Source organism: Anopheles merus, chromosome 2R (assembly GCF_017562075.2).
Source record: "Anopheles merus strain MAF chromosome 2R, AmerM5.1, whole genome shotgun sequence".
In the NCBI taxonomy this organism is placed as follows: Eukaryota; Metazoa; Arthropoda; class Insecta; order Diptera; family Culicidae; genus Anopheles; species Anopheles merus.
In genome coordinates, this window is record NC_054082.1 from 25,200,668 (window position 1) to 25,212,445 (window position 11,778).

An 11,778-nucleotide genomic window follows, 5' to 3' on the forward strand; every position below is an offset into this window, starting at 1 on the left:
CATTCTACGATTTGAGTGGACGTTTTAAATACAAAGGGAATTCTTTTTTCAGATCAAAAATTGTAAACTGGAGCTGGCAGTGCACTTGGCAGTTGGACAAACGTTTGCATCAACTTCATCCGCTGGCCAGCAATTGTTCGCATTGATGCGTTGACTACGTTGCAAATCATTTAAATTAACTCCTGAATTAGAACATTAACAAAAAAAAGTGTTAAAAAAACATTTTAGCATTTTTCGTTTCAGTGTGTTGAAGTGAAGTGCAACCAAGGCATGATGTCTTTGCTAAGTTCACCAGCAAACGGGCAGCTGATTGCGCTCAGTGCTAGAAACTCACCACCAACCTACCAAACCATTCCGGCTTTGTTGTTGTTTTTCTATGTGCGTCTCGCTCGTGCCCAATCCCACGAAAGCAATGCGCCAGAACAGTACCGACCAACGAGCTGAGCTACAGCTGTGCTCAGCCGTGCTGTGCTATATTCACCTCGAAAAAGGGCCCATTTCATTTCATTCAGCGCAGGCCGAAGGGAAAGAGTGCATTTTGTTGCCGTGCATTATTTTCTGCTGTTTGCAAACGAGAAGCAAGTTGGCAGCGTTCGGGCGCCGCCAGTACTCGGCAGCAAAGGTACGCGACAATTGTTCACCTGAATTCGCAACAAACGGCAACGGTGTGTGATGTTTCCGATCGGGATTTGTGATGGGGTTTTGCTTCGCTGTGACGCGTTCTGCGCTGCGGATACGGAAAGGCGAAGATTAATCACGCAGTAGAATAGTTGAGGCTCCCTCCTTCTCTCCCTCCACTGCTGGCTCTGTTGGGCAGCGGGCGATGGTAGTGTTGTTGTTGTTGTTGTTGTTGTCGGACAAGCAGACGAATCTCCTTGCGCAAAGCAGTGCCGTATTCACGTTCTTCTTGCTCATCTAGTCCAGTTTCTTCAAATGCATAGTTCTTGCGAAGTATTTCGTTCAAAGTGTGTTCTTTTCCAAAGGCCCCTCTCGGTGTGAAGCACGGAGCATTCGCTGCTGTTTGTGAGTGTATGAGTGTGTTGGTGTGTTTTGTGTAGCTGTGTGCGTCTGTGTTTGTACAATGCGAGCAAATGATTGCAATGTTTTCAATCGCTAAGACAATAATGGCGACCGCTGCTTAGTGATTACGTCCTCGCGATTCAGCGCCCAGTCAAGTGGTGGACGTTTTTCCATGCCCGTGTTTCATCCGCACCCCAACGTCAGCAGCTTCCGGTAGCACGGTGAACGGGAAATGATTCATTCCAGCCAGATAATCGAACTACAACGAGCAGCAAGAAGCTGAAAATTACCATCAGAGCACAGCACGGACGGTTTTTGTTTTGACTTTGTTCGGCCCCCTCCCGTTTTACGCTTTTCGCCGTCAGCTGTCATATCGGTGTGTCTTTTTGGTGTTTCTAGTGCGATGTAAATTGCGCACCGCCCGTACAAAGGAAAGTTAGGTGGAAAAAGTATTTGGATGGGAGTGAAAATCGCATTCGCCAACTAGCGGAAGAAACATACACACAAGCAATAGTGTGTGGGTAAGTGAAAATCCTTTCCGCTCCCCGTATATCCCGTACCGTGTGATCAATTTCGGTTTGTTTTCATCAAAGCAACAGCTCTATTTTGAGGGCCGTGTGTGTGTGTGTGTGTGTGTCCGTACACTTAGCAAACTACCAAACAGAGAGATGGTGTGGTGTGGTACGCTAATACAGGTACGGTTCGCTTTGTGCGTGTGTGTGTGTGTCTATCTCCCTTCAAAGGAAGGGAACAGGGTTGGTGTTGTGCATAGTTGGCCGTTTTTGTCTTCCTCCGGAACAGTAACAACCATCATCAAGCTGACACGAACAACGCGCTGACTGTACTATCTCACCCGGGTAGAGGACGGCAGACGGTACCAGCCCCAAGGTCAACACGTTCGACCAATAACTTACGATTGTCTGTGAAATTTGCATCCCTGGAGGGTGTCGAATTGTTGTGAACGTGTGCGCAGCGGTACAAGCGAACCGAAATTAAGCAGACGCAATCGATCTGGCAAAAGCTGCCCCGGTGTGTTGTTGGATTTGCTGGTAGATTACACCCCCCCACAGTGATAAGCGAAGTGTGTGGAAGAAGCCAGAAGAGTACGTGCCCTTTTTCCCCACATCTGGCTGAATGTGTGCGCGTGACTCAGTGCCTTGACTTGACTGTGTGCAACACACCTGGGAGATGATAACGCAAAGCTACAAACCATCCGACACACAATGCACAGGGAGAAAAGCAAGATTAACAAAGTATTTCAAGCTGAAAGGCGGTACAACACACAGCAAACACATAAACTCGGTTGCATATCGTTCAGCAATTATTGCAAGTGCATTAGGAATTGGAAAATCTGTTGCTGAAGTAGCCAATGGTGTTGGTATAAAGTTGCTTAGAAAATCGATCGCTGTTTTCCTTTCTTACTTCCTTTTCTTTTAGCTTATCGGAAGCAGAAATTGGTGTCTCCGTTTGTTGGTTGCGTTGCGTTTCGAATGGAACACATACGCAATACGCAACCAGAATGGAATGGCAGACACGCAAAGCACGCACTGCATGCATCATTCCCTAATCGCGTCTAAGCAATGTTGTCTCCTTCGCGTTGGCTTGGATGCGTTCTCTGTTCTCGCAAACACCATGATCAGCAGTTGTGTTGTATGATCATGCTGGCAAACACTAACAAACAGAACACACACACACACATAGCTGTGGGCAGTCATTCTAGAACGTCCCTCCTGGGGAGCGTAGAACATATGACGCATGCCAAACTCGAAAGGGCCGATTATATGTCGTACAACCCAAAATCATCCCCTATCTTTAACTGTACACGACCGCTAGACTGTCTTTGTGATTAAAGCACCCGCGCGGTAGGAAGTCGTATGGTGTGCGTGTGAGTGAGTGCGTAAAGCATCTCTCAAACCATATGATTGGGGCTGATTGATTGAGGCAGAGGATGAAAACGTAAACGAATGGTCGTTTACAACACCAACTACTAATACTAATAGTAACAAAGCGCATACAACTGGGTTTACGATCTGCAATTGTTTCTTGAATTATCATAATTTTAGCTTCATCAAACGAGCATCATGCGATGCACATTTGCATTATACTCCACCCTAAGGAACGAGGGTGATCGTTTTCTAAGCTTGATTTCACGGAGCTCTACACACACACATTCGTCCGGTAGCTTCGTTTGTTAGATAGTGAGAAGCAGCTGCTAAAATCGCGTTCAAACTTTCCGTGGTCGTGTACAGCGGGACCTTCTTGTCGTTCAAATTGTAAAGTGGTGTTTTTTCTTCTTCATTTGTTTTCGCTAATCTCCACGATGCTGCAACGCTCAGCGATACAGCGGGGTCGAAGCAAACGTGGTGGTGTGGTTTCGTGCGTTTGTTTGGGATAAGCAGGAAACAGCAACAGTCACCAACAGTCCTTGAACCTCCGACGCACATACACACAGTAGGCGCAGCGCTAGTGAACGAACGTACGTGAACCGTTTTTCTCCCCCCGGGGGTGTTGAACGTTTCGGAACAGGTGGCATCGTTTGTGTGCGTGTACGTTGCTTTCAAATCTTGGTTCGGAATATTTCAGTTGGTCCATTTTCATTATTCTAAAATAACTAAACAATAACAATCGATTTTCTTGTGTAATTTAATCTCTCTTTAATCCCTTTTTCTCATTGTAGATATCAATCAGGCTCGTTGCTTGGCCTTGCTGCAGGATCGCGAATATACACACACACCCCCCAATCAACCACCATCGGTAATGGGAAATACTAAATCGTGAATGTGCATTCCATCTATTGTTGCTTCCGGTTTGCAACTGTGCAAAGCAAAAGGTGAACGTTTCCTGCCCCTCCCCGCATAAAAGACGCATGTGAAGACAATCGTGCCGCGAAAACCACTAACCCTCCGCGATCCTCCTCTGCTTCCCGTACCTGATACGCTGGCCTCTAGCCTGATCTTGTGTTCCTTCGATGCCGGCTAGCTGAAGTGTGACCGTTAGACATGATCAGCACCATCATCATCATCACTCTCCTAGAGCCGGACAGGCACTAGAGAGCTGTGAACGCTGGTGCCGTTCACCCTTCCCCCCCGATACCCAAAGGGACGGCCGCGTGCCGCGTGAAAAGGAAAAGACAGACGAGCGAGCGCGTACGCGTTAAACCGACCCTAGCGCAAAAGGGTATCACAGACGGTGGACGGCAGGGGAGGCGACCGTGTACTCCAGGGGCACAAACCCTGAGTCGTGCGGGAGCTATATATAGAGTACGAATCGCGATTATCGGGTTTGTTTTGGGGCCCATCGTCGCAAAGCATTATCGCAAACGTTTCGGTGGATTGAACATGCTGCCGCAGTCGATGATAATGGTGAAGGGCGGGTGCGCGCGTTTGCCGATGAATCGGGCTCCGCACCGATCGCCGAGGTTCGTCCATCGGCAGTACCATCATCGGCTGTTGATGCTGGTCGCCATGGTCCTGATGTTGGCGCAGCCCTGCGTACGAGCGGACATACTCGTCTATCAGATGCTGAACGATCAGGTAAGTTGCTGAAAAGTTCGACCACCATGAACCTTCTAGATGGAAGGCCATATTGCCTGCGATTATGTGACCCCGTAACCTTCTACCAGAAGGTGCATCGTCTGAGGATACGGGTGTTATCTTCACTGACACGGGGTACACACAGAGAAGATTGTAGGGGGTGCTTTGTACGGTATGCAGCCAACAGCAAAGTATCCCGTTATCAGGCCAAACGGATACATAATACACCTTCACTTATCGCTGGATATGTTTTATCGTCTGCGTACCCCATCCGAGGACGCGTAATCCATTCGACGAAAGCAATAATGAGTATGAGTTTGTATAGAAGAATGAGTTTGGTTTAATTTTTTTTAAACATTGTCCAGTAAAGACATTTTCTTATGCGTCTGGGTGTCTGTGCCGGCGCAACATAGACGTCACTGCTTTCTGCCCATCTGGTGTTAAGAGAGTGGCTAAACAACAATGTCATCTTTTGCGAATGTGCTTCGTTTGTGAGTAGAATAACGATTGCACGAAATTCGTGACTGGTTACTTTGTACGGAAATAATTTCGATGTGATTCCTGCTAGCTGTTGCTGGGGGGAAAAGATTTAAAAGCATGTAGAAAACATAGTAAAATTTTAGGGTCGTTAACTTTGCTCGGCAATTCAAATCGACGGCTATTCGAAATAATGGAACGATTAATCGGTTTGAATCTTTTAACAACGATACTGTTCAAGTATAACTTAACAAAGAAAAATTGAAATAGAAGTGTGTCTTTGTACTCATTTGTATTTTGTATTTGTATCAGTCCTATCAAGAACACTACACCAACAAATGTAATCGCAAAACACGGTGCACGGTGCTTCACGTTGCACACACTACCGTTTGGCCCAAATCTGTCTAATGCAAAAGGGGCTCCGGCTTTAAGGTCACCAATAACATACGCAAGCCGTGCACAACGTGTTACAACATGCCGCCATCCGCAGGAACGATGATTATTGTTGGACCTTTTTTTTATTGCATGCACTCTTTCTAACCCCCTTCGGACCGTTCCTTACTCCTCCTCCGTAGTTGCCGACATCAGCCAGCTAGCGCAATGACCATTCGGTCGTTTGATAGCGTTAGGAGATAGTAGTGGCCGAGCTTTTGCACCGTATCAGTAGCCGGGCACGAGCGATTTTACTGTTAATAACCGTTCTTATGATAATACACTCCACATGCCACCGGCTAAAACAGAAGAATGAATACGCCTTGCGACAGTGAGCACGGTTCACAAAGAAAGTGTGTCCGATTGATTTATTTTTTGTCTTCTCTCCTTTTTTGTTGGCCGATTTTGCCGGCATGCAATCGTATTTCGATGCACTGTAGATTATTATGTTCAATGTTGTTTACTAATTTCCATTCGTTCGTTTGTGCTCTCTTTGTAGATCATCGAAGAGTTTCGTGACCTTCCAGCCACGTTCGGCGGCGAAATTCCCGACTCGGGGCTGAAGGTACTGGCGGACAAGGCGGACCCACCGGACGGTTGTACCGAAATGCGCCCAGCGCCGAATATAACTAGCAAGTTTGCGGTAGTAATCGCACGGTATGGTTTATTGAGTATAACAAAGAATCAATCCCTACCATTTGTGGATGAAACACTAATCGATGGTTTATGTGTCCAATTTCTCATTTTAGCTACAACTGTTCGTTCGAGGTGAAGGTACGGAACGCTCAACAGGCTGGCTATGCCATGGTTATCGTTCACAATGTGGGCAGTAATGATTTGGGTAGGTTTTGTGGCAACAAACAGCAAATTAATTAGAGATACAGTTGGGAGCGTTTGTGTAGCATAGCAATTAATTATTCCCCTCACTACCGCAGAGCACATGTCCGCCAACCATCCGCAAGATCTGCTAATACCGTCCGTGTTTGTGGGCGAATCAGCTGGACGCAGCATCATCGAGGCGTACCTGTACGATCACGACTACGCACTGGTCATAACCGATGACATCCCGTTCAACATTAGCAATAATCTGATTATTCCATTCGCCATCGTTGTTGGGCTGTGCTTTATCATTATGGTAAGCCCTTGTCGCTCGAGCCAGGACTTGATCAGGCTCAATCGATTAGTATCACCTGTGCGCGCGCGCGCGTGTGTATGGGTCATTTGGATCAAGTCGGACACTTGTTGTTTTTGGTTTGATTCAAAACGATTATCCTCTGGTTTCTGTGATGAATAGAGTCTTTTTAAAGATAGCTTTCGCATACGGGTTTCAAGTATATAGAGACAAAAACAACAACAACACCGCAAGTGTCCGGCTTACCAATGAGGCCAACTGTATGTATGTTTTTCCCGCTGATTTTCGGTAGCGTGTCTTGCAGGTGCTGTTCATGATCATTCGCTGCATTCGTGAGCGACGACGGCGGATGCGCCACCGGTTACCTGCCCGCGTGCTGCGCAAGATCGGCATCGTAAAGTTCGCAAAAGGGATGCGCTTCGACACGTGCGCCATCTGTCTGGAGGACTTTGTCGAGAACGAGCGACTGCGTGTGCTGCCCTGCCGGCATGGTAAGCCTCACCTTCACCTGGATCTCTCCAATGTTGCTTGTGATGCGATTATTTACAATGCATTGTTTTCTGCTCCTTGCGCCGCAGCTTATCATGCGATCTGCATCGATCCATGGTTGACGAAGAACCGGCGCGTTTGCCCCATCTGCAAACGGCGGGTAATTGTGCGCGGCGAGGCACGCCAACGTCGCTACTCCAGCGACAGCATGTCGTCGACGAATGCGGACGAATCGACACCACTGCTCAACTCGACCGAAAACAGTACTTCGGGTAGCGCTGCCGGTGTGGTTACCGCACCACCTGCTACATCGTCTTCCAGTCCGGTCACTGCTGCGGTTCCACCCTCGGGTAACAGTGGTGCCGGGGCGCAAACAGCAGCTGCTGCTGCACCGCAGCGTGATCAGCAGCAACTGCAGCAGAATGCCGCTCCCGACAGTCACGTGATGGAGGTACCACCTTCTGACGACGACGATGAGATGCTGGACGATCGGAATGTACCGAGTGCGCGCTGGCTGTTGCGTGGCCGTACTTCCTCCCAGCAGCAGCATCAGCAGCAGCAGCAACCGCAACAGCAACCCCTTAATGAGTCTCCATATAGTCCGATCGGTGACAATGTGGTTACTCCTTCCCGTTGGAGGTTTTTCCAAAGGTACGCTGCAACTAACAGCAAACTAGCGGGAAAAGGGTGCGATAACATGTACTGATTTTTAATACCTCATTCTCCAATGATAGATTTTTTACCAGAAGTACGGCGCAAAGCGATACCGAAGGCAGCAACATACAGGAACCGCCGGCAGCGGCGCAAGCATCGTCACCCCAACCGTTCAGTCCCACCGTGCCGCTCGGCACGGGTAACAACATCCTCAATGCGCACCTGTCCGGTTCGTTCCACGGCTCGGAAGACACGACCGACGACGAGCTGCTCGATGCAATGCAGCGCGACCGGACCAAGCAGCGCCAGTTCCGCTCGGCACCGGACATGCCCTCGACCAGTGTCGGCGCGCGTCTCGGGGTGGCCGCACTGCCGAACGTTAACTTCAACCCGGCGGTTGGTGGCGCAAACGCGCCGACAGCACCGGCAGAGTCAACGTCCGGTGCTGGTGCCCCGAGACGGTACCGCCGCCAACCGATGCCCCGGCATGAGCGTAAACGTAATGGCAACAACAATAGCCATATTGTGTAAATACGTGCCTAACCGAACGTGGCGTGACCCCTGGAGTGGCTGCGACGTTCGGAGGATGGTGGTACACACACACACGCGTGATTCGGTGTGCTATAGCGTTTTTCTTTTCTTCTTTCTCTCCCGGGTGCGGACCACTCCGCCCGAACCCCGCACCACGAGGGAGGAAAGTTTGGAAGGGTTATTTTAGGAAATCTTTTAAAGGGGATGGAGCGCGTTCAGCCGAATGAAGCGAACGCACTACGGATACCTAAATAATCATTATCATCAAGAATCCCCCCCCCCCTCCTGCATAATGTGCGCGACCATATTGATGTCGCTTACACACGTGATATAGAGTACATATATGTAAGCATAACACAACAAAAAAACAACAAGTAAGCTGGCCAAGATTTTGTTCCTTTTCCGGGGAGTTGTCCCTTTTTTCGAAGGCAAGATCGTGGTAGAGGTCCGGGCCAAACTGTCGCCAGCAATGCAATGCAGCATCACAACCCTCATCCATCCAGCCGTCAGTTATCTTGTCCAATCCGCGAACATTCCCCGGGGGGGAAGGCAGATATCGCTCGAATTGCGTGTCACAAAACACAACACACTCACACATAATATTTTTTTTTTGTAACAGTAGTGCAATGCACCACGTGTGTGTGTGATGTGGGCCGCGTTGTGGTCGGTGTTCGGTTGCAGGCTGTTCGTGAGCCCGTTGCATTGCGTTGTTGTTGTCTCTGCTTGTCTTGCAGGCATCCAGTAGCCCGGTGTGGCCGCTTGCTGTTGAAATAATTTACCTTATTTACCATTTAAACGTATAGTCATTCGTATATTAATCGTTTTTTTTCTCTTCATTTTACTAACGGAACTGAGAGCAGAGTAGTAGAGTGAGTAGATCGAAACAATCGAATAGATAGTAGTGTGCGCCCACCAATCGTGTGCTTGTGTGTGCTCTGCTTGTATTTGCGAGCAGAACAGTAATCAGTTTGTGTACCCTCCCAGCAAAAGAGTAAGTTTGCGCGCAGTGTGTGATTTTGACACACATGTGATTTTGAATTATTAGAGCGATGTTTTGTTTGTTTTGTTGTACAAAGAACAAACAAGCACCACGGTAAGGACAAGATATACCGGACAGTTCCAAGAGCTGTTCCGATATGTACTATCTTCCTTGGACCCCTTCCTCCGGCACGGATTTGCCGTACAGCGTTTTTGTTTTTTGGCTAAAGAGCGAAGGAAAGCAATAGAGAGAGATCCCTATTTTTAGTTGCTAACCACATTGTGCAAACGGCGCGTAAAGGTAGGGAGTTGGGAGTAGCTGGCACAGCGGTACTCATGATAATTAAGGGTCGCCACACATTTTGTTTTTGTTTTCCGGTTTTGCGTCCACTCTCATCATAGTTCGAACCGCGACTTGTACTACCACGGCGTTAGGGAAAATATTTGATAGAGAGAGGTATTTAGAGGTAGTGAGGAAATAAAATAGAAACCCCGAACTATCTGCGTAATCCATATATATGTATGTGTGTGTGTGCATTCGGACTTATACTGTGGGATGTGCATCGGTACTATGAACAGGATTAGTTCGGTAGGCTAATTTCGACGCATTCGTTTATCTAATCCGGACGATACACGAGCGCAGACAGTGAACTCTCACGCTGAAGTGGAATCATGAACGTTCTCTCAAGAAAAGGAAAGGAAGCGAGCGAGCCTTTATAGTGAAATAGCCGGAGCAGAAGGAGAAGCTTGCGTTTCTTCGCTCACGGAGAACGGAGAAAATGCACTATTGTAAACCAGATTATCCCGCGCTAGATGAGAAAAGGAAGAATAAACTGTACAATATAGTTGAAGAACACGTGTACACAGCTGCTCGGATGTATCGGAGAAAGAAAACTCCCGCGCAAACGGTAAGTGTGTGTGTTTTTATGCGATTTTCATAGTTCTAGCATTGTTTTATGTAAACGTAACACCTAGTGAAAAGAAAAAACAAAATTTTACACAATTCCCCGCACACGCTCACGGGCCACCCCCGCGGAGAGAACGGCGTGCTGTGCGCGGCGGCTCTACTTTATACCCATCCCCCGCACCAGCCGCACCAGGTGATGTTCCTCCTCCCGCTCCACGTACTCGAGAAAGCGGCCGACGCGTTCGTTACGCTTGCCGCACGCCGATGCTACACCCTCGTCGGTGTAGTGGTCTAGCGCCTTCCGCACGTCCACCATGCGCCAGCGCACCCGCTGATAGGAGAAGACGGCGCCGAGCAGATGCCAGATGGTGAACTCGGGCCACAGCGTCTCGGTAAAGTACATCACGGTGGTGGCCGACTGCCAGAGCAGAAAGTCGCTTAACCGCACCTCGCCGGACGTGCGCACCAGCAGATCCGGCTCGGCAGAATACTTGGTGTAGAGGCAGCGGGTCAGCAGCTCCTCGCTGACGTCGTCCGGCTCGAGCTGCCCATCGCCGACCGCCTGCGCGACGGTGCGGATGGAATGTGTGATCTCGTCCCGGGACGTGTACGCGAACGCCACGTTCAGGATCGCCTTGCGGTTGTGGCGCGTCAGCAGGACCGCTTCCGCGATGCTGCGCCGTATGTCCGGCTCGAGCAGATCCCAGTTGCCGATGATGCGGATGCAGATGCCGCGCTCATGCAGCTTGTCCCGCTCGGCCAGCAGGCGCTGGAATTTGTCCCTGGCCAGATTCATCAGTGTGTCCACCTCCTCCTGCGTGCGCTTGAAGTTTTCGATGCTGAACGCGTACACCGTCACCTCGGTGATGCCCACCTCCAGGCACCACTGGAGCGTCTCCGACAGCTTCTCGAACCCGGCCGAGTGGCCTTCCGCTTTGGCAATGTTCGCTTTCCGGGCGTACCGCCGGTTACCGTCCATGATGAACGCGACGTGCCGCGGTATCGGGCCGGCCTGCAGCACCCGGATCACCCATCGATGGTACCAGTGCAGGTTGCTCTCCCGGACCCAGGTCGAGGCAGGTGGTTCCGTTGCTGGTGTCGGTGGTGGTGGCCCCGACACTTCAACGGGGCGGACGCTAGCGGCGGAAGGTGCCATCGCCTGCAAAAGAAGGAGTACTGTGAGCTTGTGTGTGCGGACGGTCCATTTGATTGAGTGTAGAAGCAGGAAAGTGGATTGCGCGATTACCTGTAATTACCTGCTAAAATTGAACTATTTCATTGAGGTCTGCTAGAATTAGAATCACCAAAAGGGGGAAAGATCTTCTCGTGAGTTGTTTCTTGCCGATTTGGAACCTCACATGACAGCGGATTGTTTTGAAAACTCCCAGCGAAAAAACTATCCCACATGGTATGCTGATGTTGCGCATTCATCTTTCGTAGCTGATGCTTTCTCTTTCTTTTTGCTGAATTATTTTAACCATGTTGTTGGCACAAAGTTTGATTCTTGCACAGTTATATTTCAATGAAACTTTTATCCCACAAATAGGAATTTAAAAAAAAACAAGTTTTGCTTGTATTTAGGCAAAAATGCGTAACGTACTGTTCGAACATGAGCTCGAAAATGC

The 11,778-nt window shown here is 49.1% G+C and overlaps 2 protein-coding genes across 8 annotated transcripts; one reads left to right on the forward strand and one right to left on the reverse strand.

The window, feature by feature from the left end:
* The first annotated feature begins 418 nt into the window (after positions 1–418).
* Positions 419–10,097, forward strand: LOC121590113 (E3 ubiquitin-protein ligase RNF13). 5 transcript variants are annotated; one of them, XM_041909510.1, is made up of 8 exons: positions 419–622; positions 3,698–4,553; positions 5,962–6,119; positions 6,212–6,303; positions 6,398–6,597; positions 6,887–7,085; positions 7,173–7,734; positions 7,818–10,097. In XM_041909510.1, exons 2-8 carry the CDS (start codon positions 4,359–4,361, stop codon positions 8,266–8,268), a joined length of 1,857 nt encoding a protein of 618 aa, XP_041765444.1. In that variant the 5' UTR covers positions 419–622; positions 3,698–4,358; the 3' UTR covers positions 8,269–10,097. The 5 variants fall into 5 exon arrangements, with proteins under 5 accessions (XP_041765444.1, XP_041765448.1, XP_041765445.1 ...); XM_041909514.1 differs by having other exon boundaries at positions 421–622; positions 6,899–7,085; XM_041909511.1 differs by lacking the exon at positions 419–622 and adding an exon at positions 672–1,541.
* A 52-nt stretch (positions 10,098–10,149) lies between these two features.
* On the reverse strand, positions 10,150–11,523 carry LOC121590115 (dehydrodolichyl diphosphate synthase complex subunit DHDDS). 3 transcript variants are annotated; one of them, XM_041909518.1, is made up of 2 exons: positions 11,410–11,523; positions 10,150–11,329 (listed from the first exon to the last, which is right to left on the reverse strand). In XM_041909518.1, exon 2 carries the CDS (start codon positions 11,307–11,309, stop codon positions 10,311–10,313), a length of 999 nt encoding a protein of 332 aa, XP_041765452.1. In that variant the 5' UTR covers positions 11,310–11,329; positions 11,410–11,523; the 3' UTR covers positions 10,150–10,310. The 3 variants fall into 3 exon arrangements, with proteins under 3 accessions (XP_041765452.1, XP_041765450.1, XP_041765449.1); XM_041909516.1 differs by having other exon boundaries at positions 10,150–11,312; positions 11,410–11,522; XM_041909515.1 differs by having other exon boundaries at positions 10,151–11,312; positions 11,400–11,523.
* Between the last annotated feature and the right edge of the window lie 255 nt (positions 11,524–11,778).